Here is a 27,693-nt window from a genome sequence, read left to right as displayed (position 1 = left end):
AATTTCAACATTTTACAAGCAGATATTTACTCTCTATTTTAATTTTCATTCCTGATTGTGAAATAAAAGCCCGGCGTAAAAAGACCACAAGGTAAAGTCAAGAATTGGCCAAAGCTTGCCGAAGTCGATCGCGAGCCGCTCTGAACCATAGAGTTTCTCACTATTAACTAGAGTGAAAGCTGGCGCCCCGCCTATGGGAGTTTGTATCCCAATGGGCACTGAAACTCCCTTGGATGTCCCATGGACGTCCTGGACGTCTACAGGACGTCTAAGCGAGTTTCAGTGCCCATTGGGATGAAGCTTACTCGAGACCATGCGTACCATCATGGGCGCTCTAAGCATCATGTGGCGGAGAGCTACCGACTGCAGAACAACTTTTGGCCAAAAAAACGCTGTTCGATTATCAAGAATGTGCTATCATTCAATGTCATGTCTATAAATTCCAATAAACGAGCAGAAAAGCATGTAAACGCGAAGTTTGCTCAAAATAAACGATGGCTTGCTCTCCTATTGGCCAAGCATTGCAGACCACAAAAGCCAATATTTTGTGCTTAACAGGCGCACTTTTAAAAATAAATATGTTTTTGAAAAAAAATGTTATCATTTCAGCAACTTAAAAGGTTTTTCCAGAGCACTTCGGAAAACAAAAACCTTTTATTGGCATCGTTTGCTGTTGCGTTTTCGCTACTATGGCTTTTGCATTTGCACACTACTTTCACGCCGAAGTTGTGTTTGCGCGGAGCGCGCCATGGATATGGAATGGGGCATCTCAGTAACGCCACTCTATGTTCCTGAAAAAAGCCTACTGTCCCGCAGCAAGCAGCTCATCGCCCCATGATGCTTTGCGCGCCCATGGAGGGTCAGGTGCAGCGCCGCCAGCTTTCCCTCTAGTTAATAGTAAGAAACTCTATGCGCAGAAGTAAACAATAACGATGGTCGGCGTTCTTTGCGGCTGTCTGCATGCGAGCTCGATTTGCCGATATTTTTTCTTCGTCAAGCGCTGTTCGCGGCCCAATGGGCACTGGAAGTATCTTGGACGTCCCAAACATCCACAGGACATCCAAGGGAGTTTCAGTGCCCATTGGGGATGACGTGACTCTTGAGAGCGACGAATAAGTATATCTCGTGCACCTGTAGGTGACATCCGTGTTCGGCAAACGACATTCGACAGCAAGAGAAAGGATGGTCCAACGTATGTCCGTTGGTAGACTTCGGGTAAAAAAATGGGTGTTCCGACGGACATCTGAAAGTCCGAAATGGGATAACCGTCGGACGTCAATGGCCGTGTGGGATAGCGCTGCTTTTGTAAAGACAGCACGCGAGAAGCGACGGTGTCGTCATCGCTCAAAACGGATGGGCAACGCGTGAACACGTGAGTACACGGAACGGGAGCAGTTCGAGCAACGCCGAGGCTTTGTTTTGCAATGAAGTTACATTACAGTACGGCCCAACTATGACCGGTGCTCTGGCAGTCAACTTCACTTTTTGTTCTGAACCAAAACACAATATATCAATAAAAATTGCTCAGAAATTAGAGTAAAACTGACTATCATCTGATTTTTATGTTGCAGAACGCTTAGTATGAATTTTTCGTTAAAATGCGCAGCACAACGCTCCTTCTTTCAGGTCTGGCGTTTTTGTTTTCTGAACGTTATTCGGTTCAACCTTGGTGTCAACACACTTTCAACTAGTACGTTATGGCTAGGCCATTAAAATCTTGTATTGCTTACGTATTTCGCGTGCAGTTTTTAAAAAGTTCGAAAGTTTTGAGTCTTGAACAAAAAAAATTAACGAAACGAAAAACTCTGTACCGGCACTTGATTAAAAAGTACAACGAATACATATTCGTTGTAAAAATTTGAGAGCGCATAAATGAAAAAAAAAGTTTTTACTAAATTCTATGACTACCTAGTATTTTAACCAGTCGGGAATATTGAGAGCTATTGCATGACGGTAAATTTTTTTCCCAGATATAGTAAAGGAAATTACATCTGACCATTCAATGAAAAACCACAAATTTTATAAATAGATTGGAAGAGATGGAGCGCAAACTCTGCTGCGCTTGGCATGGAATCACCCAAAATGCGACCAAACAACACTACAGAGAGCACTGAACGAGGCTTTATTAGGGAAAAATAGAACAAAGGAATGTATGTTCGCATCCAGCTGCACATTCTAGCTGCACTGAACTCACAGCTGCCGGTAAAGCGTAAGACCAATATCAGACCGCGATGGAGGGCAAGCTTTTCAACATTTGCACTTAAGTTGCGGCCTGATACGGTCCATATATAGTATTCCTCAACGATTCGCGCTACAAAAAAAAAAAAAACTTGGATGTACGATATGTGCAAATGCAAATTTGTACCTTGCTGCGAAGCGTTCGCAGTTGCCCGTGGAAAAAAAAAAGCACAGTGCTCACACCTGCGCACAACACAAGACTGTCATCTACAGCGTTAAATAAAAGAGGGAAGGTTAGTAAAAAACGCTAAAATGGAAAAAATCAAAAACCGGGTATTGGTAAAGACCCAAGAGATGGCAGCCGCTAATCACTCCTCTATTTCGTCGTCAAAGGAAAGGATAGAATTGTCGTGCATTTGCGTCACTTCCACGAGCTCGTTTATGCCAGTCTCAAGGTCCAGCAACATGGCCAGCACAGTCGCCCCTTCGTGAGCGTGATGTGCTGCCAAGGGTTCGTTCAAGGGCATGTTGATTTCCCGCAACTCGGCGGAGACATCACTAAGACCAGCGGCGCTCCCTTGCCGCGAATCTGTGTCTGGTGTCGCCAAAGACTTCTCATGGCTGCATCCGGGCTCGTAGCGGGGCGGCAGGTCTCCGTTCAGCACGCTGTCGCCACACCGTGGACAAGCGACTTCATGGAAACCGCATTGCTCCTCGAAGTGCTGCAGTACAGCTTGCAGGTTGCCCACGAAGTTGCAGCCACGGTCTTCGTTCCAGCAGTGTGCCTTGGAAGAAAAGATGGAAATGTTTAGAGCACAAGCAGGCTTCCCTCTCCCCTTTTGTGTATTTTTTTAAACTACACAAAACATCTTTTTCTGGGCACTCGGTGCTGAGAGTGGCCGAGTGCATTTTGGAGCAGGCTTTGTAGCAGAAGCCTGATACTGAGAAATAAGATACATATGCGAATATAGAAGGTGTTTGAACTAATTTGTGCCACGGCCATAAATATTACAATGCCTTGCATGACGATTTGAATAGAGAGGGTTGAATAGCATGGTTGAATAGCATTTTAAGCTTGGTTGCTTTTTAAATACATGAAGAAAGTCAGCGGGATTTAGAAATTGGTACACGACTGCGCCCCTGCACTCCACTCTAAGCGCTTGCATATGCATTCCTATTGAAGGCGCTTGGTCGGGGAAAAGTATAATGAATGAATGAAAAAAAAAAAACTCAGGCTATCCTCGGCATATCGTTTGAACGCGTTAGCAGCCAAAAGTTCGTTATGTCCGTTGTTGACACAAAAGAGTTCGTTATATCCGAGGTAAACACCAGAGGTTATATCCGAGGTGGCTTAGTAGTCAAAGTCAAATTTATTTTTCTCCGAGAGGCAGAAAGGGGGAAACGGAAAAAAGCTGCACATGCGCAGCTTGACGAAGCCCGGCCCCCTTGGGTACAGTTCAGCAGCAATTCAAGAAAAATAAACAAAGGACGCTCAATGACAAGCATTGTACAAGATATATACATATGGACGACAATGTCAGGGTTTTATACGTGAGATGCAAAAAGTAAGCGGCTGACATAATACAATGCACGTGGTACAGGGCGTAGTTGCAACAATATGTAAGCAAAATTTCGTTAGCTGCACGATATAAAGAAAAAAGGAAGGGATATAAAATCAGACAGGTGGGCAATAGCGCAGCGGAGGATAAGAAATGAAGCCAGAGACAATGGTGAGGGTATTAACAGAAAGCGGATGCATTACGATCTAATTTTTTGAAAAGTGAGCGTGCAGATTCTGTATTTGTATCAACACCAACGCGACTGAGTGCGTTCAAGAGGACGGCGATGTGGTACGATAAAGATTGATTGCCATATGTTGTGCGGCAGAAACGTTCGACCCATGAATTATTGTGTCTGGTGTTATGACTATGAGTGCGCGTGTCAAGGTTGAATAGCTGAAGAAAATACTGATTATTGGTGCGAACAGCAGTCTTGTACTGGAAAAGAAGGCGGAACGAATACATGGTTTCAATTGGAAGTATGCGATAGGATGCGAAGTATGCGGACGTATGATCACGGTATGAAATATTCGCAATGGCTCGAATTGCGCGTTTTTGACATATTTTTAGTGTATGAATGTTTTCTTTGGATGTGGTCGCCCATACAAGATGACAATAATTAAGTGCAGATAAAAATAAGGCGTTGTATACCATCCTTTTTACTTTTGCAGGTAATATATGCCGATTCCTACTCAATATTCCCGCGATTCTGTTTAATTTGTAGCAAACGTGTTCAATGTGCTTATCCCAGGTTAGGTTTTCTGAGAAAAAGACCCCAAGTGATTTAACGTGCGTTCGTATATCAATTTCATCATTCGCTAGAAATAGCTTTTCTGTGGGAGTGACAGTGGTGTTTCTTGCACGAAAAAGTATTGCTTGAGTCTTTTTTGCATTAATTCTCAGAAAGTTATTTTCGGACCAACGCTTAACAAACTGTAATGCTATATTTGCTGTGTGTATCAAATTGTTTGGGTTATCTCCGGTAATGAAGAGCGCGGTATCATCTGCATATCCAATCCATTGTACCTCGCTTATAGTGGAAAAGATGTCATTTATGTAAAGAACAAATAGGAGGGGACCGAGAATACTGCCTTGAGGGACACCGGAAGTAAGTTTTTTGACGCTGGAATTTTTATTATTATGGCTAACATACTGAGAGCGGTGTTGAAGGTACGATGATAAGAGAGCATTAGAATTTCCCCGTATGCCATAATGCTGAAGTGTCATTATTAACGTCTTGTGACACGGTTACGGTTAGTTATATCCGAAGCAGTATCCTGAGTTCGTATAGGTCGTGTCAGTTACTAAGTTCCTTCGTATAGCCAGGTGGACAACCAGCCTCTAACTACTGACAGACGGTGGTCGCCATTTCTGCTTGCACTAACACATCTAATACTAACGCTTTTAAGCAGGCCATTCGTCACAGGAATCGTGCCTTCTTTCCAGCAACATGTTGCAGCACATGGCCGGGATTACGTTTGACGACAACATAGAAAGCGTGCAACGGAATGGTTCTCGCAAATAGTTCCTTGGCATTCACCAATGACCCTGGCCAATCCCCCCGGGCGGGTATGTGCCATGTTTACTGAGGTGAAGAAGAATAAGAAATTGATCTCCACCATGCTCCGCGTGTGCGGTCAATCAGAACGACTTGCGAGCCGCCGCGGTGGCTCAGTGGTTATGGCGCTCGGCTGCCGGCCCGAAAGACGCGGGCTCAATCCCGGCCGCGGCGGTCGAATTTTGATGGAGGCGAAATTCTAGAGGCCCGTGTACTGTGCGATGTCAGTGCACGTTAAAGAACCCCAGGTGGTCGAAATTTCCGGAGCCCTTCACTACGGCGTCCCTCATAGCCTGAGTCGCTTTGGGACGTTAAACCCCTATAAACCAACTATAAACCAGAACGACTTGCGACCAGAGATTACATCCTCAGAAGGCGGCTCAGCTCTTCGACCTTAGCTTGCTGCTTATCCAGCTCTGCCGAGTGTAGTCAAACACACGCCGAAGAACTGGGAAAATAACCGACCTTAGGTTAGGGCTGTGCCTGCGATCTGGCAGAAACAACGGCTCCGGTTAGGGTCGTACGGATGCAAAATAATTTAAAGTTGTACGCGGTGAGAAGAACGCTAGTTGGAATTTTACGTTTAAGAAATGCGCGAAAGCTGGAAAGTTGCGTATGAGTTTTGCACATGTTCGACGCTTGCTGAACCATACCGAGAGCTGACTGCGTTCGTTGGCTGGCAATGTTATTAGAAGCTAAACTGCGCTTTCCTTTTAAAGTACTAAATGCCAGTGATTCGTTGTTCGATTCCGCGTAACACGTGTCCCTCCCTGATCGCTCCAAAGGCATCATAGCTGGGGCGCATATGAGCGTCTGCGCTTCGTCACTCATTCGATCGTCCTGGTTAGTGTCGCTACAGATGTGTTCATAAGGAAACGTGGAAAAGATTGCAATAAAAAAATTCTCCGCCGACACTGCCTCAGTGTTCGACTTGAGAGCGTTAATTAGGGGAGATCCAAGTGTACACATCGGAGCGCTCAGCAAACGTGGAGAAGAGCAAATCCAAACATACGCGGATGTTTCCTTTCCGGAAACAGCCCTTCTGAAACACGAGCGGGGACCAACTACATTATGTATTTTGCACTATTATTGCAATTTACAGCCACCTTCACTATGTCCGGTATATTCGCTCGTAATTTCAATTAAAAAAATTATAAATGTGTGCATCACAACACGACGAATAGTTTGACACCACCCCGAACCCCTTGCGGAAAACGGTCAAGCCGTAATGGCCTTCTGAATGTCTTCGGAATGCACGGTTTGGGGGCGAAAAAGTCGTAGTTACGAATCCCACACATATTTTGGGCTTCATCTAAATCAGTAATATTGTCCTCAGGAACATGCCTAGTTATCAGACACCACTCAAACATTCTGCGTCAATCGCATGGGCCCCATAATTTTATGCAGAAATGGTGGTGGTCACAGGGGGGAGTGTGCTATATCGCGCCACTGCCCACTTTGTCTTTTCTAGACCGTGACAATATAACAAATTGAGAGTATAGGTATCAATTGATGCGCTATGCGGGCACATTTACTATGTGGTAAAGTGTGGTCACGTGGTAACTGTTTCGGTCAATTTCATTTTCGTTGCAGATATACACGTCCTCGACAAACATATGTAGCAAGAGCGCTAGCTCTGAAAAACCTTGGAAAAATGAGCCCAGGACGCACTGGATACCAGCGCCGCGCACCCGCCACTGCGCAAAGCAGCTCGGTCTCTCGAACATGTCGCGGCTTGCTGATTCATCCAGGCTGGCCCGGCGGAATCCTCCTCCTCCTCCCCCCCCCCCCTCCCCCTCGCAAGCGCCGGCTCTGACGCAATCCACGCTTCGGCGGCAGCCCTTTCCCGAGCCCTCTCATCCATTTGTCAAATTCAAACGGGGAACAGTGGCCTGGCCTGATTAGAGGGTTTGCACGGCTGGCTGCGGCAACGGTCACCGGAGGATATAAAAGCCGAGCCGCGTCCTTGGGTACAGTGCTCTAGAATATGGGTAGTGGGTTCAGGAGCCAGCGCGCTCCATGCGATGCGGTGAGGCGGCGAGTGTCGACAGGTCCCGGATGTAAGCGGTGGCGCTGTTGTAGCGTGGGCTGTAGGCTCGGCGCGCCCGCGCGCGCGGCTAGCAGTCCCGCCAAGCTGCCTGCAGCTGTTTGTTGCTTTTTGTGCGGTGCATTTTTCCTCTTTGTGAGTTCGCGGCGTTAAGACTACGGTCATGCCGAATCGTCGGCGTCAACGGCATTGTTTTGCTCCCGGGTGCAAAACGGGATACCAGTGGACGGAAGGCGATCAGCCGTCGCTCTTCGCTGTGCCAAAGGATGAGAACCGACGGAAGCAGTGGGAACGCAACCTTCATCGAAAAGATAAGGTTTTGGACGAAACCTGCTGTGTGTGTGAGCTACATTTCGAGCCATCATGCATTGTGAGGGACTTTATACACATCACTGACGGCAAAGAAGTCCGCATCCCGCGTGGAAAGCCGGAACGTTTACCCGATGCGGTGCCAACATTGCTGCCGAACGCGCCGAGCTATCTGTCAAAGAAAACACCGCTACAGAGACCACCTAGAAAGAGGAAAAGCACAAGTACATATCCTAATGAAGCGAAAAGACCACAAAGTAATGCTTCCGACGTTAAGGAATCGAGGTGTCCGGGCATTGACACTGAGAGTAGCGTGTTGGCGAACGACCAAGACCCTTGTGAAGTTGACGAAGCATCTGTGCCGGACGATTTTTCTAAGCTGGATGTTCCTTCAAAGCCAGGACAGTGAGTTTACTGCAATTTGTGACAAAGGAGGGTTGCTCTACCCGTCTCGTGTGCTTTTTTTGATGGTGAGGAGGCTGGAAAACCTTTTCACAACTTTTTTTAGTCAGGAAAAGCTGTGCAGTAACAGCATAGTAGATGTTATGGTGCTGGGAAAATCTCAGATTTCATGTGGTGTAGCGTGCAGCCAGCACTCAGAAGCGCTCACAGTCAGCATTCTCAAGTTTTATGTTTTGACAAGGCTGCATTTTTATGTTAAATCAATCAATGAGTCGCGAGAAGCTCGCAGGAAAAAGAAGCTTCATGCTAAGATGGGCAAGTGCTCATAGTCGCGCAAACAAGAAAACACGGCATTCCTTTGAGAAATTCAAGAATATGTCTCACACTGTGCATACATAGATGGAGCGCTGCAATAAAGGAGTGCTTTGTTTTATAAAAATTATTTTATCTTGTCTTGCATTCATCAGCGTTTATACATCGGCGGCAATTGACCCTTCGTTTTGATGAAAAAGATTTTATTTATTTATTTATCAATACTGCAATCCCCTCTGGGGATTTTAGCAGGGTGGGATACAATAAATACATAATGAAAACAATAACACAGACAAAGCATATAATACAAATTAGATCCATGGAGCGTATAAACAGTTAAAGACAACACATTTCTAAACAATACCTGAAACAAATGCCGATAGTGATGATTTTGAAATTTGATCATTGGTTAGTAGATTCCATTCAGTTACTGTTCGGGGAAAGAAAGAATACTTAAAACAGTTATTATGCATCAAAACAACAAATAAAACAGGGGCATGAAATCTAAAGTTCGACGAAAACTCGTCCGGTCAGGTAGAATATTCATGTAAAAAGGAAAGGAACGCCGACCAAAGGTTGTTAGAAAAAAAGACGTTTCGGCTTCCCTACGGAAGCCTTGATCAGAGTTATCAAGGCTTCCATAGGGAAGCCAGAGCGTCTTCTTTTTTAACAACAACCTTTGGTCGGCGTTCCTTTCCTTTTTACAAAACAGAGGCATGCATACCACACTTAAAATTATCGCATTCACATATAGTGCGCTGTACACACAACGGTCTCTAAGTGAAGCGTTTTTTTTAATTCCAATTTCTTGTTGCCCCGCCCCTCTACTAAAACACTTCCGATGGCTCAAGCTGGAGTACACTCGGCCACGTTTGCCGACAGCTTCGAGTTGGCCGCTGGATAACCCCGATGATCGATAGAATGTTTGCTCCTCTCCCTGTACTCAGCCTTTCCTATGGGCGGCGATAATACTAGTATGCACTAACGTTGAAATATGGGAGCCGTACCTGCAAAAGAGCACGATCAGCGTTGCGAAGCATTAACGGGGCCGCTCGTCCGCACCACCGCGCTATCGGCTGTTGGCTACTACTACATCTAATTTTCTTGATTCGCCGACAATAGCTGTGTACAGCTTCACCTATTTGTAGGACCTGTTTTAAAAGACAGAGCCTTGCTTATTTCTCCGACGATTCTATGCACAGCGCGCATCCACGGCGCGGCGCGCCGCATTTCATACAGCCCATGCTCTGGTGGCGCCATCTGGTATCGTCGACACAAGTCGCCTCACCGCTGTCCGCTCCCTGAACCCACTACCCATATTCTAGAGCACTGTACCTTGGGTTCAGCAGCCAATCGCCTTAACCACTTATCCACCGCAGTGGGCGCTCGCTATAGTGATACAAAAGATAGTACAGTACTCTAACTACAGTACTCCGAAGAACGCCGTGAAGGTCGCCGTGTCGAGAGGTACTAATTTACAGCGCAATTTGAAGGTTATCGCGCGAGCGTCGTCCGGACTAGCGTTCCAGGCGCCTAGTGGCCGGCGTTGGAACAGTGAAAATAACGATTTCGCATTCTTCTCACCCTCTTTCGCTGTTCCGTGCTGCAGTCGTCACCACAGCGACGAAATCACCACCATTTCTCATTTTTTTTATGCCCAGACGGGATTGAGGGAACCCGGCCGGACACCTTCCTTGCAACGGCAGAGGATTCTGGGCCATAGCGCTGTTCATGTTCACGGTCGACGCTCGCGCGACAACCTTCAAATCGCACTAGACTATGTAGCGACAGCTACGTGAAGATCCGGATTCACATGCCGGCGAAGCGTCAACAGGGAATGAATCATGGTATGCAAGATCCCGACGTTGAACTGAGACTGCGGCAACAGGATCACGAAGTAGGGGCCCGCGATGACATCGTGGCCTGACACGAACGGCAAATGAACCACAACGACAGCACTCGGCCGTTCGACCCTCACTTCAACAGAAACCTTTGGGGCTATGCACGATCGCTCAAGCACACTTTCAAAGATACTGGGAGATCCCGTGGTAATGTCTGCTACACCACTTCACTCATCACCAACATCATGGGAAGGCATGATGGTAGCGATTAAATTTGGAGCATGTTTCATGGTACCTGGAAATGTCCTTCAATAAATAATAATCCCATGAGCAATAAAAAAAAACGCCTAACATCGGCAAACGTCGACGGGCGCGCGGCAGCTGGCGAAGCGGAAAAAAAAAAAGCGGGAAAGCTGCGTCGCGCGAGGAATGGAACGAAGAGCGTAAGAGCTGTGCAAGAAAATAGGAGGCAGGCAAGAAGAGGAGGAGGTGGGGCGGTGCAGCGAGGAGGGTTAAGGAACGCCAACGAGGAGAAAGCCCGACGCTAACAACAGTTGTTAACCCTCGCAAGAAGAAGCAGATTGCTTAAGCATTCGCAAAACTTGTGCACTGCCTCCGCGCCGTGCACAAAAAACACAAAATTGCCGCACGTAGTACGTACCTTCAAGTTCTCCACTTTCCTAACAGGCACGTCGACCATGTGACATTCGTTCTCTTCGAATGCCTCCCCGTCTATCGGACAAGCTCCTCGGCCATCTTTGAGCAGGCTTCCATGACACGGCTCGCACAAGGAATGTTGACAAGGCAACAGCGTCGTTCTTCTTGGAAGCACACGACACATGTGGCATGTGCGGTACTGAGACACGTCGTCGGCGAATCGCGTCGGTCGCCAGTTGAGGCCGCTGTCGAAGCCTCGCACTCGATACAGAGCTCCTCGGCCCGCTCCCGCCATGGCGCGCGAAGTTCACTCCGGAAACCTCGCCACCGACCAGCGCGGCTGAAACACAACACACTCACGCAGCCTGCGACGAATTGGGCGCGAACCGACCGCGGTTTTTCGCGCTCGTCACGTGTCCATGGTCACGTGGTCACTTTACTGAGCCAATGAGCGTCGCGCCACTAGGAGGCCAGGTCCGCCGCCTCCGCAGCAGGCTGCCGCTGACGCCGGCCGGCTGACTGAGCGTACGCATAGGTGAGAAATTGCCCAATTCTAGCAGACACAGAAGCGAGACGCCCAAGTTATCCGAGTTGCATTATCGCAAAGTGTGGCTAAAGTCACGCAGTACTTTCCTCAAACAGTTTCCTGCCATAAGCGAAAAGAGACACGGTCACCAACGATGGTTCCCTGTATACCTCGTCCCCCCCCCCCCCCCTCCCCCTGCCAGCCTTCCTGCAAGCAGCAGGCAGATTTCGTTCGCTTGCTCGCCAGCTCTTTATGGCGACGGCGTGGAGCTTGCTGCGCGACGGTCTTCTCTCTTCTCTGTCGCCATGTCGTCGCCGCTCGACGCATCGCGTAGCGGCGTGCTTGGCAGCGCACCCTGAGTCGAGCATGCGTGTCTGGGAGGAAAGCGCGAGCCACTTCCGCCCCGTCTAATTCCGGTCTCTTAGCAAGCATCATGGAGTGGTATCAATTGCGTGAATTAATGCATGAAGTGAAAGTGATTCCAGCATGCAATGCGCGGCCACCGCCAGACTTCGAAGTGAAGCAAATGTAATCCTCGACGCGTACGCTTAACGTAAGCTGGGCTTATCGAAGTACACTTTGCGGTTTTAACAGGTGTCTCCGAGTCTCGTACGAGAATGTGCAGAGTGGTCACAGTGGTTGAGTGTTCAGTTCTAAATGCACACAAAACTTTGTTCCCTTCTTTCTTCTTTCAATACACAGTCAGCCCAGGTTCCCGCTTAGCAAGGCCAACTTGCTGCGTAAATGGCTCCAAGCAATGGGGCGAACGAATTTCATGCCTAGCAGGCACTGGACACTGTGCTCAGGCCACTTCGAGTCGAGCGCCTTCGGACCTTAAATTGACTGCATGCGTGCATAGCTGGATAAGTATGTAACCACAAAGCGTGCAAAACACGAATAAAAAATTCAGTCGATTTGCATAATTAGGCCAATGCGCTAGCATAAGCGCATTGATATGAGCGCTAGCATGACGTCAATTGTTGGTTGGAGATACGACCTACTATAGTCGGATACAACTCAAGAACGCAGCGGATTTAACCCTTCCAAGGAACCCCTTCCAGCGAATGGCATCGGCAGATTCTCATGACCCTACTAGCGTGACAAAGCAGGCAGAGGCCCCGAAAAGGAGAGAGGGCTTGTTGCGATTGGGGATCCCACCGCTGCCACCAATGTTGTGACTTTGAGGTGGTCCCGTAACGCTCGCCACCCGTTTTGCGACAGAGCGTTGCCAGGTTTCTAGTCGGTAGCGAAGACTCCGAGTCAGGTGTCGGTGAGAACAACAAAAGGGATTTTATACATTATGTACAGAGCGTTGTACACGACGAGATCGGCACGGGGGCCGAGAGCTAACAGCAAACGCGACTGTTCTCGCACAGCGACGTCCGGCGAGACTCCAACGCGTAACACATCTCACTCCACTCGTGAGCGGCACACGGCTCACGATGGGTCGGTCTCTGTAGAACGGGCTCGGTAGAACGGAGTGGTCTCCAGGCGGCAGCGTTGGGGCTTATGTAGCCCCGAGAAACGGTGCTCACTCAAACGGAGCAATAAAAATCCAGCACTTGACAGCCGTCCGAGAGGTCCAACCAGCGAGCGCACTGGCCATCCGCTTCAAGTTTCCGGCGCTCGGGGGCATCCAGGTCGAAAAAGAAACCGGCGCCTGGCTGTCTAGCAATTTGCTGCACGTGTTGACATGTCGCTCGCCGATGCTTGTCCATAGGGCGCCACTGCCTAACGGCGCAGTATCTCGGCTTGTCAAGGGAGCGTTAGGGCGGTGTTGCCTTCCGGCGCAGCACCGGGCTTGTCCAAGGGCGTCCGCAGGAGAAAATTTGCGTCCTGTACATTTGGAATCCGGGCTGGTTGTCCGGGCACAACAGGCTCTATCCCGGACCTTAGAGGGAAGTTATTATCCCCTTTCATCTACCACTTCCTGCTTTGTCACACTAGCCGGCTCATGAGAATCGGCCGACGCCATTGTCTAGCAGGGGGTCCTTTGACGGGGAATAACCGGTGCTTTCTTGAGCTGTATGCAAATATAGGTGGTACCAGGCTACCACCTAATCACCACCCCAACTTCTTCTCTTTAGCTTCTGTGCAAGCATCATTCGAATCATTCTTCTCCGAACCCCTGCTCATTCCGCTTAGCTCGGCGCGCTTAGGGGGGTGCCAGTGCCCCAGGTTCTCGCCTGGTTACCACCGGCTACACCTTGGCAAGTAAACCACCCTGTGGGCAAGTCAGCAGTGGCGTAGTGGCACAAGGCAGGTGTAATGGCAGGTGTTGCCGTGTGACTTGGGTTGCTTGGGTTGGGTTGCGACTTCCCCCGTTTTTTGCTCTCCGAGTCACTCACTAAAGTTTCGGTATCAGTAAGGTTTAGTGCGAGAGAAGCCGCGATAGATGCCCTCCCGCTGCCAAGAGTCAGCGAAGCCAAGAATCAGCGAAAGCAAGGTGCATAGGGAAAATGTTTCTGTTTTTTTTTAAGCTTGTAGTGGCGTTCTACGTCACACTAGCGGTATTACAGGACGTGCTACGTCCACCGCTATGGACGAGGGTGGCGCTGGTGAGCACTTTCAAGGTTCGCTAACACGCAAAACATAAATACCCACAAAAGCAGCAGATTTTACAGCCGTCATAACTCAGCTGGTAGTGCACCGGACGCGTCTGCAAGTCGTCCGGCTGCGCGTTATCTTCAGAAAAGAAGCATGCGCTGTCATCTCTGCACTTCGTTGGCTTAGCCGCTCACAGGAGAACGGAGCCTGACGATTTATATCTTGGTTGCCGCCGAGGTGGCTCAGCGGTTATGGCGCTCGGCTGCTGACCCCAAAGACGCGGGTTCAATCTTGGCCGCGGTGGTCGAATTTCAGTGGAGGGAAATTCTGGAGGCCCGTGTACTGTGCGGTGTCAGTGCACGTTAAAGAACCCCAGGTGGTCGAAATATCCGGAGCCCTCCACTACGGCGTCCTTCATAACCTGAGTCGCTTTGGGACGTTAGACCTTCATAAACCATAAACCAAACGATTCCTTCGTTGCCGTGTGATCATCTATGTCCTGTGGAAGCGCTGTCCCTCGCGCTTTTGGAACCTCCTTTTTACAACTTGATTGTTTAAGGAGAGCCCGAAGGACAATCGCATCGCTTTGCGTACAATAGCTCACTAATCACGTGTCTCACAAAGTTTTTTTTTTAAAGAAAAGGGGACAGAGGCTTGCGCGGGCTGCGTTGTCTCGCGCCCAAAGCTCCGTTCTTCAAGCAGCCACCTTCACCGCCATAGAGGCACAAACGGAGAGCAGACGGCGAAACTAGAAACAAATAAAACTACCACCATTTACCTGATTAAGCTAAATTCCACTTCGGTACTTTAGCACATTTGCCCATGTTTAGCTTTCTTTGGCTATTCATAAGCTTGAAATCTTGAATCGCAGCCAAAGGTTCTTCAAGTCGTTCCTCGGCTTTATTTTTGCGATAAGCTTCCAGAACTGCTCGAGGCGATTCGAGTCCTCATTTCCTCTGTTGGGCGGTAATTGAAGCCACTTGTACACACCTCTTGACTGCACGTTACTTCGGCGACTTCATCATTCACCTCTACTTTTGCGGTCTTTCTCTCGTCTTTCGCTATTCATCTGTTTCCACATCCCGTTTAGCAAGGTTGTACACTTGGGCTTGCCGCCCCGCTGGATCCTCTGGGTCGTTCGACCCAGGCTGGCGGTGGACCCTCTCTTTGCGTCTCTACTCAGCTTGCCGGGCACGTCTTTCGGCTTCGGAGTCAGTCGTACGAGAGGCTTATGGCCTGGTTTACCGTTTGCATCACTGCACATACAACTGCAGCGACTTCATTCTCTGTTCGCAAATTGTCTGCTATCAGAAATTTCAGTCGCAATCAGTTCTGCCGTAAAGATCCACAACCTGCGGCCAGATGCACGTATTCACTTTGACAATATCCTCCCAAAAATACAAAGAATTTGTCTCCAAATGTTTTAAATGGGCTTATAGAAGAGCATCTGTAAAAATTTCCAACACATACTGCAATTTTCACAGATGCCTCTCAGCAAAAGGAAAAAGCAGCTATTGACATTTATTGCAGGGCTCTCAAATTAAAGTTATGCCTTTTGGGCTCTTAATGATACGTCTATATTCGTTGCTGAATTTCTAGCAATTCAGTTGGCCTTACGAAAGATACCTTGCAACGTTAGTGAGTTCATTATACTTGCTGACAGCCTTTCAGTCCTGACTGCACTCGAAGGCTCGAGGGACGCTCTTCTGGACTGTTCTTTAGGATTTTTTATTCCACCGCATGTTAAAGAAGTGTGCTTTCTCTGTGTACCTGGACATTGCGCCATTGATGCTAATGTGATGGCTGATGTTTTAGCACAGTCTACCCTTTGCGGACCTGAAGTACCAGTTGCTCCAAACGCTGTGCAATTTACAACAGCTCGCTTCCAACGGTTCCTGTAACCGCATTCCTTGAGTCATGGGCCTCTCCTTGCTGCAGCGGATTTTCAACACTTCGCATTCCCTCTGCGAGGCGGCTATGACCCTCTTGCGGTGCAGGATTCCACGACTAAAGCTATATTTGTTCCGATCGGGGTTCTTTCTGTCGAACCTTCTTGAAGCACGTGGTGAAATCGAAACTCTAGATCACTTTCTCCTCTCCTATCGGAGGCTGACTTCTCTGCGAAAAGCTTATCCTCAGATTCCCGTTGCTCCTTTAGGGCTTCCTCTTTCTATTCCGGTTCTTCTCTCCTTTGGGACAAGCGCCAGGGGATATGCCCTAAAACCAGTGTGCGATTATCTCCATAATTTCATCATTGTGTCAGGGAGACACCTTTGTTAGTTGTAATTCACTATTTTTTTTTTTAGCCCGAAATCCAACTTCGACTACCTTCAATGAGTCAATGTTTCACAATTGTTTGACTGTAGAAGGCACCCTGGCCAATCTCCCACTGTGTGTATGTGCCACCCCAACAGAGGAAAACAACAACAACAACGACGACTTCACGCTTCGCCTCCACCTTGTTCATCCTTTTCGCATCTTTCGCCCTTGTCCAGTTTGTTGCAGCTGACGCGACTCTCACCCGAGCTCACCTGAGCGTCCTCTTATTGGCCGCAGCTTGCTTCATCTGCTGGCAGGAGTGTTTTTTCGCTAGTAAGACAGCGAGTGCTTACGCAGTAAACCGCTTGGGGCGATAAATAACGCGGGTTTCTTTTGCTCGTAGGTACACCGCCTCCTCGCAACGCTGAAAGCTTGCGAGCACGTGCGCAAAATGGCTACTGGGCAGATATCATACGCAGTTTCCCATAAGACATATGGTCCTGTTAGGACAGTGCTTCAACCCACATAGCACCCCATGTATTTTATTGAATCTCTCGCAAGCACAAAATACACACTACGAGTCCGGTTCACTTAAAATGATACATGATACTGGTGTCATACACATCAATATGCCGCTTTATCGTTTTCAATGCCATTACCTAGCGCTGAAGGTATTATTTAAGTGAAGGTGGCTGCACATTTTTATCAGGGGAACCAAGAGGGTGTGGATGACGCACAGTTGGACGGAGCCATGAGGCAGTGTTGTCCACACCATCGCGAGCGGAGAGACCGTTCGTCTTTGAGGTGCCATCCCCAGCCTCGTTGTCCATTCTACGTGCGCGTTCATGCAGTAATGTCCGCGCATCCAGCCTTAAGAAGAGCTGCAGGTAGGATGCGGGGATGGAATGGCAAGGGCGCACGTGCTTTGGTCCCATTTTTGTGTGGACCCTACAGTCGCACGGTAAAGGACGATCGCGCTCTGGTTTATCGAGTGCAAAGCATCCGCAGCTCAGGTCGAACAGGCGTGCACATTAAACATATGCACACATAAGCGCTCAGAAAAATCAGTTATGTTTCACCAATCTCCACAGTGGTCCTGCGGAAGACGGCGTGAATTGTTTATTCAGCGTCACCACGCTGGAAGAACGCGTTGAGCGCTAAGAGCAATAGCCTTCTGAGAGCATATTTAGCCACCAGAAATTTCGTGGCCGCAATAAAGGACGATTGCGGGTGGATTACTTAACCTCTCGCTATCATTAACCATACGAGATGCCATGGATAACACTTGGTTAGTTCACAGAACGATAGCCGGGAAGGGAAACCTCACGCCACCGATAAAATCTAGTTCTGTCATGCGGTGAGTGTGAACGCGGAAGCCGGGGTATGAGGCGACCTGCTGAGGTGCATCGTGTGGGATTCACCGGCCCGAACCAGCACACGGCCCACGAGAGACACGGTAGTGGACGAGTCGTGATTAGTTTAGACCACGTGGCTTTCTTATACTGAGCTGACAACGCACAGCACACGGGCGTTTTATGCAATCCGCCTCCATCCAAATGCGCCCACCACACCAGGGGTTCGGTCCGCACTTAGCAGCTGCTCGCCATAACCACAGCGCCACCGCAGATGCTCAGAGGATGGCAACTCTGTCAGCTCTGCAATGGCAGTTCTCCAAGTAAGGAGAGGGAAAGCACATCGAAAGCTGAGAGAAGAGGGAGGGGTTGTGGAGCCTTACCTGATTTGACGTTCGGATCGCGATCACTTGTAGCAGTGAATGGCAAGCGTGTGGGTGTAGTATGTGTAGCATAATGGCAGGACACGGGTGTAGGAGCGACGCGGCATATAAGGCAGTTCGTTCACCTCAGGGCGTGAACGAAAGAACGATACACGATGCCCCCGCAATGAGGCTAAATAGAGTAAATATTGCCAATTTCTAGCTTAGGACCAACCAGTAATAAAATTCTAGTTTTACTTTTTCAGAGCACTCATTACTCTGAACGGTGAAAGCAACATAATGATACACGTTTATTTTCCGCAGAAAAACCGCATAATTAATTGTTGACGCATCAAAATAAAATAGCAGTAGATAAACGTTTCAATAATCGGCTGAAAAGAATATTAAAGAAATGCATTAAAGAAAAACTTCAGTTACAAATCCTGATGAATTTAGTTCAACGGTAACAACGAAACTTGCCGCCAATTATTTATAAACTAATTTTAGCACAATTAGGAAGGCGATTTAATACACGCTTAAGTCGCTCATTAGCCAAATTTGGTATCTCATCCTTAGAAAATTACAAGCAATCTGATGAGCTTTAGCACTTGGACGCGTTTTGGGTTCGGCGCCGTGTGTCTGAATGTGCTTCTTTACGTATCATAGAAAATTGTTTTCGGGGCCCATCGCTGCAAATCAGCGAAATGTCAAATTTTCAGCCATATTTTACTAACCCCTATATTTTACTAACCCCTTTGTTTTTCACGCCCAACATCTCTGAGGTACTCAATTTTCGCAGAATTCAAAATCATTAACGCACACACCTGGCTGATCTTACGCGAAAACACTTGTATTCGTTTTTTTTTTTCACATTTCTCCGAAGTGGTCTAATATGAGCACGTCCTAAAACAAAAAAAAAAGTGGTTGAATGAAACAAATGTAAGGCTGGTTACGATTTTCTCCAATGCGAAAGTTGTGAGCACCTCTATCAGCGTCTCAGGCTCTGTAGGCTCATTGTTTGCCTTTGCTGTGTCATTGGCAGGTCTGACAACGATATTATTTCGATAGTAGCGTTAGTTGACGAAGACGACGATGTGCAATGCACAGTGCGAGAGTGTGTTGCAGCTTAACTCAAAGTGGGATCAGCTGCAGCGATAGCCTAGCGCTCCCGTGCTGGGGCCAGCGGAGCTGATCTGTTCGCGCTGCTACGGGTCTGAATACAAGTCACAACAATGTGTTATTTTATTTTGTTATTTGTTTATTTATGACTAAGCTCGGTTTCGCCAACGGCGTCGACGATATTCAACCTACGTACGGAGGCTTAAGATCTGCGCTCTAAAACATGGACATATTTATTGGAAAGGCACTTGAGGAACTACCGAGTGAGCCTGGGCTAATCATTTGTTCACGGAGCAGTCTACGGACAAACAAGGCGCCCATGGGCAGCCCCGAATTCGTTGTCCGCAAGAGGCCTGTTAAAAAGATTTATGGTTTATGGGGGGTTTAACGTCCCAAAGCGACTCAGGCTATGAGGGACGCCGTAGTGAAGGGGTCCGGAAATTTCGACCACCCGGGGTTCTTTTACGTGCACTGACATCGCACAGCACACGGGCCTCTAGAATTCCGCCTCCATCGAAATTCGACCGCCGCGGCCGGGATCGAACCCGCGTCTTTCGGGCTGGCAGCCGAGCGCCATAACCACTCAGCCACCGCGGCGGCTGCCTGTTAAAAAGAATTTATTAGGTAAATTCAATGCGCGTCAATGTCAAAAGTGGTACAGTCGGGCAAGAGTGTCTAGGAAGTTGTTTTTCAGGAAGAAAACAATAATCGATAAAAAAGCCCAATTGATAGAGAGACAAAAGTTAACTTATAAACGAAAACGATGCCCAAGGAAAGCGTGGTCTACATCTATGACAACCAGAGGCTCGACGACAGTGCGTGCCCGTCGATTAAGATACATGCTGATTCAATTCGAGGCGCAAATCTCCGTCGTGAAGGAAACCCTCTTCTTTGAAAAATGCAAAATATATTCTAAAGTGAGAGTATTTTGTCCCAGATCTGCTGACTTCATCCCACCAATCCATGATAAGACTCTTCCGAGGCTCTTTATGCAGCACTCTCACAGTATGTCGAACGGATGGCAAACGAGAGGATGGAATGAGGCAGAAGAACTCCAAATGCACTTCAAGACGAGCTTGAAAGAACATATCTTTGACGATCATGAGGGTAACCTTGAGATACCTGTCCCTGGAATCCCAGATAACTATTGTGGCTACTTTCTTTTCGCCGCATGCAGTCCCAGCATGCCGTAATACGTGCCTAGCATTTGTCAATCCCAGTACGTACACTCTGTCTCCAAAGAAAGCTCTTGATGACAGGTATTCAGTGACAGACAGCCTATGCGTAGTAGGCGGCTGGGGTGAGCTTTCACTGATGAGTGCCAGCCGTGTGTCCAAAAAAGTGCTGTCTTGTAGAGCACCTATATCAATCAGTGGGCACCCTGCTAACATTTCCAGCTTGCGAAGAATGAGTTTCTTCTCTTTGCGCCACGGTATAGACTCTGCTGAGTCAGAAGCACCAGAAATGCCGCCTGTGGCTTCTTCTGAACCTTCCCGAGATCGCTGGACTTCCGCCAGCGTCGTGGCCAGGTTGCCGGCGATTTGCGTCACTTCGGCCTTTATGGTGTCTGCAGAGCGAGTGAGCGAACGAACGGTTTCCAGCAAATTCGCGGTGTCATTCCTCGACCCCTCGATGAGTGTGTTCATTTGACTCTGGAGTGCGGGCAGCTGGTCTTGAAGCGGATTTCTCACCATGGCTTTCAGTTCCTCCACGGCTGCTCTGACGTCATGCACAGTAAGCCTGCTGTCTTCGTCTCCGGCGGTTGAGGGATTGCCGCCTATGCATCCGGCCATGTAGTGAACGGCAAGCTGATTGTGTAACACTGCGTCTCCGCACTGCGGACACTCCACGGTGTGGAACTGGCATTCGGTCTCATAGTGTCGGAGCATGATGTCCATGGTGCCCACAAACTCGCAGCCATGCGCTTCGTTCCAGCAGTGAGCCTTGAAAAAAAAAAACAAGAGAATTGGCCAGTAGTAAATCATTTCTACGCTGACGTTTCAAAACACGTGACCATATTGTCACTGGATAACGGCGTCACCATCATGTGACACCAGGTACCTCTGAAGTAACCGGCACGCTACCGGCCTATAGTGGTGTTATGTCACCGTGACGTCGCCGGCAGGGAGGAGCTGCCCTAGCGCCCTCCGCACAGGTGTTGGTGGAGTTCCTTCATTGCGTCAGAAATAGCAAATACACCAATCACCAATGCTTTAACAACTGCGCTGGTGAAAGGCATCAAAGAGAAAGCATAACCGGCGAACTGTTTTATGAGTATACTGTGCTATGCCATCTAAGGCTTGGCGTTGCATTCAGAGGATACCACTTATCGCTTGTTGGTATGAAACCTAGTGATCCTAGTTTTACGCGATCCCTTAAAAACTTAAAGATCGCAGGTTTTTCCGCACACGTTACGCCTTTTTCTTTTGACTTTGCAGGAGTCAGTGGGAAAGATATCAATAGGAAATAAGTTACGTGTTTATATCATTTCTCTTGGGAGCTAAAATGTACGTATAATGAAAGAGGTTCTGAAGTCTTCCTGATACACTTGCTACCGCAACCGCTGAGTAAGCTAGTGCGTGAAACACGGCTGCTCTTCTGACAGAGCGTTCACACTCTGTAGAAAGCCATAATAATAGTAGCAGGGAAGAAACGTCTCTACTGTTGTGCTTTCTGTTTAATGCGTTTCACCACGGCCGCAGTCGCATGCATTTGATCAACCTATTGCAGAGTTTGGAACATATTAACGCGACAGCGTTAAGGAGCTCGTGTCGCAGAAAAGCCGGTTTCGTCGGCGTCGTTGACCATGAGCGAAAAATAGCGCACCTCGGTGGACACCTGAACCGCGCCGTAAGGGAACGGATTTTCCTTCCCTTGCGGCATGGTACGGGTGTCCACCGAGATATGTGAGGCAGGCGCCCTTCCCTTAAATTGTCCAACGGGCCACCCGTCGCGCCGAACGGGCGATGGCGTTCCGTGCACCGCTTGGCAACGCTGCAACACGCTGTCGCGTCTCTCTCTTAAAGACGAAGCTTAAGCGTTCTCCAATTTTTTTCTTCTGGTCTCCCGAGCACCGACACCTGGCCACGGGATGTGGGGGGGAGGGGGGCGTTTTCAGTGACTGCCAGCAGTCGTCGATTGAGGACGCTTCCCATAGGGAGGAGGGTGAGGAAGAGGAGGAGGAAAGGCGGCGAGGTTAACCGGTAGATGAACCAGTTTAGTACGCTGCACTGGGGAAAAGGGATTGGGGGATATAAAGGTGAGAAAGAGAAAAGGGAGTGTTAAAAAAAAACAGAAGGCGAAAAGGGCATGGCCTCAAATCTGCAGCCGCTGTTGCCCTCTGCACGAGTGTGTAACTTGTTTGGTGCGAGTAACTTATCTAGGGCGTGCACCATCCTATCGTAGCACACACGGACTGTAGAAGGAAAACAGCCTTTGTAAATAGTGGAGATCAGACGTCACTCTGCGCGTCGCAGTGTGACGTCACAGGAAGGACTGCAGTTTACGGTTTATGGGGTTTAACGTCCCGAAGCGACTCAGGCTATGAGAGACGCCGTAGTGAAGGGCTCGGGGAATTTCGACCACCTGGGGTTCTTTAACGTGCACTGACATCGCACATCACACGGGCCTCTAGAATTTCGCCTCCATCGAAACTCTACTGCCGCAGCCGGGATCGAGCCCGCGTCTTTCGGGCCAGCAGCCGAGCGCCGTAACCACTCAGCCACCGCGGCGGCAGGACTTCAGTTTCTCTTCTGTGACGCATATAGTGTGGGTTGATATGTACAGGGTTGGTCAAAACTTCCGAGGCCACGGGGTCTGCTTTTCCACGGTGCATCCTGGCAGTTATAATAGCAATAAGAGTATCAAGTTTCTGAGAGGTGAGAATGACACTAGTCCTATCCTATATGGAGATTTTGGGGTTTGGGGTGTCGTGATTGCCCGACCATAACGCTCGAAAGGAGACCCGGCGGCCTGCGAACTTTTGACTGATCCTGTACGTTAATATGGTAATAAAGGAATAATACAAATGAGCTACAGCGTCTTTCACTATGAAGGCCTAGTGCTCTATGGGGCTTTGCGAGAACGTGAGATGTCATGAGAGAATTCAAATATGTGTGCTGAATTCGCGCCCAAAGCCACGCATAGAGTTGCGCAGGAGATTTTTGTACTCGAGGAAAACAGTGTTAGTCTGAAAATGATAGCTTTTACATATTTACTTGTATGGGCTGTAAAGAAATGTGCGTGTAATTCAATAATATCAGCATCTAACTGCATTTGAGCAGAGAAAGAATTTTTACTAGGATCTATATCATGCATATTAACAGAACCGGAACCACCCGGCTGCTGCCGCCATGCAGCCATCTTCGGCGCGAATGCTCACTGTCCCTGTGGGCTCTTTCCGGTCACGGTTCTAAAACGAGCGCAAATGGACGCTGAGGCACCTTCGTTTTTTGGAACTGGTCCCAGCTGGCACTCTGTAGGACATACAAAACAACACAGCTTCTATGACGAAGGATCCTTGTCGGTGGAGGAAGAATAACGAAAAAATAGTAGCGGCCTATATACTGGCGCAAGCAGTATATCATACTAAAAAATTGTTGGGTATCTGATCGAGTCGACACAGCTTTTTAGTGTCGAAGACTGAATTCAAATTTACGACACATTTATTAAAAACTAGGTTCGTTCGAGTCTTAGTTTCTTGTATCGACTCGAATTTAAAAGAAAAAAATAGTTGTTTGGTTAAAATTGTTTCCAAGAGAATAATTCGGCTACTTTAGCCGCCTTAAGCCATTACGCGCCCTAACATCCAGACTTATTCAGCACACTGCGACCACGTAATCTGCAGATTACAGTCGGCCGCGCCTCGGTGAAGGCGAAACCGAACATTACCGCGTACCATGCGTTATTAGAGCGCATTTAAGAACCACAGGGAGATCACAGGCCTTTACTCAGCATCCTAGCCGACGGCGTGTTAGAGAGATATGGATCAATAAAAGTGCGTTTCCTCAGAAAGCAATGTTTATATGCATGGCAAAAAAAACAACAACGTGGCTCAGCAGGCATATGCATTTATATGTACCACTATTTACATCACAGAATCAGTTTCACAGAAAATTCAAGAAGAAAATCTATTATAACGTTTTGACAAAATCTGGGCCTGCAACTCAACAGGAGGAGCCCTAGCGCGAAAGCACCCTTTGACGCCATGGATGTATCTTGCGCAGCATGGGAAAAATTTGAAAAGCTAAGCTTACCGGCTTATCGCATTAGTCAGCGGAAGCTTTTACGGCTTTGGTTTATACATTTGTCCTGAAGCTGGCCGTAAGAGAAAGGTCCACGCCTCTCTCTTCGTTCCTACCGTTTTCCTTACCCCTAGCCTCACCTAAACGAGGAGGGGGATTTCCCGCACTAAGTTCTGTCACGTGTCATGGTTGGTAGATGGCGGCCATTGCTGTGAAGTTAACTGAAATAAACTACGTTAACTTCGGTTCAATTCATGAAGAGAAATAAACCATTTAATTACATTTCAGGTTTTACGGTTGACGCTGTAGGTTCGACGGTAGAGTGCAGGGCTATACGGCTAAACCAAAGCTGTGCCACCTTTAGCTGTCAAAACACTTACCTTCAAGTCTTTCGCTTTCCTTTCGGAAAGAGGAGTCCAGCCGCACTCATCATCAGCGAAGGCATCGCCATCCAGCGGACAAACACCCCCGCCATCTTGTGTGCAGGCTTTGTGGCAGGACTCGCAGAGAACATGCGAGCAGGGAAGAGCCACCGTCCTCTTGGGAATCATGCGGCAAAGGCCGCAGATGCGGATGTTGGGCACGGCCTCGGCAAACCGCGTCGGCCGCCAGTTGGCGCCAGCGATGTGGTCGCGCAGTCGGTACAGCACCCTGGGCCCCTGATCTGGCATGGCGGTGCTGGCTACCTCCACTCCTGCACTGCTGCTGAACAATAGCGGTCAGTTACCGCTGCTCGGCAATATCTCCTACAGGCGAACATCGCCCCGTCGTCCGTTGCTGCGGTTACGGTAAGATATCACGGGTCTGTGTACTTCGCTTGAGCGACCGTCGCTCCGCAGTCGGCTATAATGGACAATTCAAAGATAATCGTTGTTTTTCTCGTCAACGCCACCATCTGCGCTATCGGTCGATGGTCGCTATTCTTAGGTGTCAAAAGAGCCGTTATTGAAAAGAACTGTTGTGTTGTGTTGGGTTTTATGGCGCATAGGCAACTAAGGCCATCATGCGCCAAGATGGAGGTATAGGAGAAATCTCTGGATGATTTTATGGAAATGTGAAAATCGTCGCTGGTGCAGAGTGCTTAAATAGTTAAAATTACCTCATGATGATGAAGGAAAAAGATGCTAGAAATGGGTACTATTAAAAACGTTTAAAGGGGGTCGGGTCACCTCAGCAGCCATCCTTACCAGGGTAAGGATCTCGAGGCTTCCAACCAATCAAATACAGACCTCACCCTTTTTCTCAGGAATGAGGAATGGCCGAGGTGTTTCAGGCGAAGTACTGGGTCATGATTTAAATATTTTTAAGAAAACCAGCTTCTGTTAAAAATCTAAAAACACAGGACATGTCCACAATTGCGTTATCACTCAAGAGCAGTGCTGGATGAAAAGGGATGCACTGGTTATAAAACGGAGAAAAACACATTTTCCGTAGCCTTTCCACTTTAGAGCATGAAATTAAAATGTGAGTCACTGTAAGTTCATCTCCGCATGTACAAACTGGTATGTCTTCTTTCCTTAGCAGAAAGTCGTGTGTGAAGTGTGTGTGACCTATCCGGAGTCGGCAGATAATGACCTCTTTGAAACGTTTCTGGTGCACACATGACTTCCATTCACCTAGGACTGGTTTTATTAACCGTAGTTTGTTATTTAGTTCGTTGTTCCAGGTGAACTGCCATTTTTTCCTTGCATTAATATGTATTAAGTTCATGCAATCTCTATAGGGCACATTTATGTTTTTAATTTGCTTTTCACAAGCTTGAGCAGCGCACAAATCTGCTCTTTCATTGCCCTTTATGCCAACGTGACTTGGTACCCAGCAGAGTCTTATGTTTTGTCCTTGAGCTATGGCTGTTGTAATGTTGTGTATGAGGTCGCCAAGCAGCGGGGTTATTGCATTTCTAGGATGAAGGGCTGTGAGCACACTTAGTGAGTCTGTGTAAATAATACTGTTGGGTAGGTTCTCGTTTAGTATTTTTTCTATGGCTACACAAATGGCGTAACATTCCGCAGTGAAGATGGAAGCGCACTGTGGAAGTCTTAATATTTTATTCCAATTTCCCTGTACAACTGCACTTCCAACGTATGCATCTGTTTTGGAACCGTCGGTATAAAATGCTGTGAAAGTAGTATACTTTTCCTCGAGTGTGAGGAATTCTTGTAGTATATGTTGTTGCGGAATTTGTTTCTTACGGAACTGTGTTAGAGTGAAATCACAGATTTCAGGGAAATTGTGCCATGGCGGCAGTGGACCTCGCCTTCGGGCAATGTTTGGCAATACGTCTAATATGCTAAGGTTCCGGCACATGTCTTCAAATCGCAAGAGGAGAGGCCGAGTAGCTTGCGGCTTGCTGTTGAAGAGTGTTCTAGAAAGGCACTTTGTGGCGATAGGGTAACATAGATGTTTATGCAGTGAACGGATTTTTAGAATGTATGAGCATGTCAGTATGGCTCTTCTATCTGTAAGCGATGGTTCATTGGTCTCTACATGGAGACTGTTTATGGGTGATGTCCTATATGCACCAGTGGAGAGACGTAAACCTAAATTATGTACCGGATCTATCCGTTTGAGGTACGATGGTCTTGCTCACCCATACACTACACATCCGTAATCCAGGGTAGAGCGTACTACAGAGCGGTATATTTGTAACAGACATGTCCTATCGGCTCCCCACTGTTTTCTCGACAGCACTTTGAGTATGTTCAGGGATCGAGAAGCCTTCTTTTTCAGCTCATTTATGTGAGGCATGAAGGTGAGCTTTCTGTCGAATGTTATGCCTAGAAATTTATGTTCTTTTTTCACGGCTAAGTCTATTTCGTTCAGGTGTAGGGTGGGATCTATCTGCATGCCTCGTCTGAGTGAAAAAAGAATGGCTACCGATTTCTGTGGAGAAAAACGGAAGCCATTTTGGTCTGCCCATATTGCCAGTTTATTTATTGTTAGCTGTATCTGTCGTTCACATGTTGATATATTCGAGGATGTATAAGCTATCTGGAGATCATCTACATAGACAGAATACATTACGGACTTTGGGATTATTTTCCTGATAGAATTCATTTTTACAATAAAGAGTGTTGTGCTCAAAATACATCCTTAAGGTACTCCGTTTTCTTGGATAAACTTCCTTGAAAGGGTTGAGCCTAGGCGGACGTGAAATGTACGGTTAGACAAAAAGTCTTTAAGGCAGTTCAACATCCTGCCGCGGATGCCCAGTTCAGCCAGGTCCTGAATAATCCCAAATCTCCACGTTGTGTCATACGCCTTCTATAAATCGAAGAAGACAGCGAGACAATGCTGTCTGTGTACAGAAGCCTCACGAACAGTGTTTTCAAGACGAACCAGGTGGTCGGTGGTGGAGCAAGCCTTTTTAAAACCACATTGATGGACATCCAGAAGCTCCCGGTCTTCTAACACGAATGATA

The 27,693-nt window shown here is 47.9% G+C and overlaps 1 protein-coding gene across 3 annotated transcripts; it reads right to left on the bottom strand.

Moving 5' to 3' along the window:
• Positions 1 to 2,116: 2,116 nt before the first annotated feature.
• LOC144128005 (uncharacterized) lies at positions 2,117 to 25,695 on the bottom strand. 3 transcript variants are annotated; one of them, XM_077661051.1, is made up of 2 exons: positions 24,652 to 25,695; positions 2,117 to 2,963 (listed from the first exon to the last, which is right to left on the bottom strand). In XM_077661051.1, exons 1-2 carry the CDS (start codon positions 24,940 to 24,942, stop codon positions 2,547 to 2,549), a joined length of 708 nt encoding a protein of 235 aa, XP_077517177.1. In that variant the 5' UTR covers positions 24,943 to 25,695; the 3' UTR covers positions 2,117 to 2,546. The 3 variants fall into 3 exon arrangements, with proteins under 3 accessions (XP_077517177.1, XP_077517178.1, XP_077517176.1); XM_077661052.1 differs by lacking the exon at positions 24,652 to 25,695 and adding an exon at positions 10,868 to 11,517; XM_077661050.1 differs by lacking the exon at positions 2,117 to 2,963 and adding an exon at positions 18,728 to 20,971 and having other exon boundaries at positions 24,652 to 25,256.
• Positions 25,696 to 27,693: the final 1,998 nt, after the last annotated feature.

This window comes from Amblyomma americanum, chromosome 4, assembly GCF_052857255.1.
Source record: "Amblyomma americanum isolate KBUSLIRL-KWMA chromosome 4, ASM5285725v1, whole genome shotgun sequence".
Lineage (NCBI taxonomy): Eukaryota > Metazoa > Arthropoda > Arachnida > Ixodida > Ixodidae > Amblyomma > Amblyomma americanum.
Note: the sequence above shows the minus strand (reverse complement) of the source record. Positions and strands in the feature narration are given on the sequence as shown.

Excerpts from the sequence above, each read along its gene's own strand:
- LOC144128005 (XM_077661050.1), bottom strand. The coding sequence starts at position 24,942 with ATGCCAGATCAGGGGCCCAGGGTGCTGTACCGACTGCGCGACCACATC. Across the intron at positions 20,972-24,651 it reads GGAAAGCGAAAGACTTGAAG|GCTCACTGCTGGAACGAAGC; the intron begins GTAAGTGTTTTG and ends TTTTTTTTCAAG.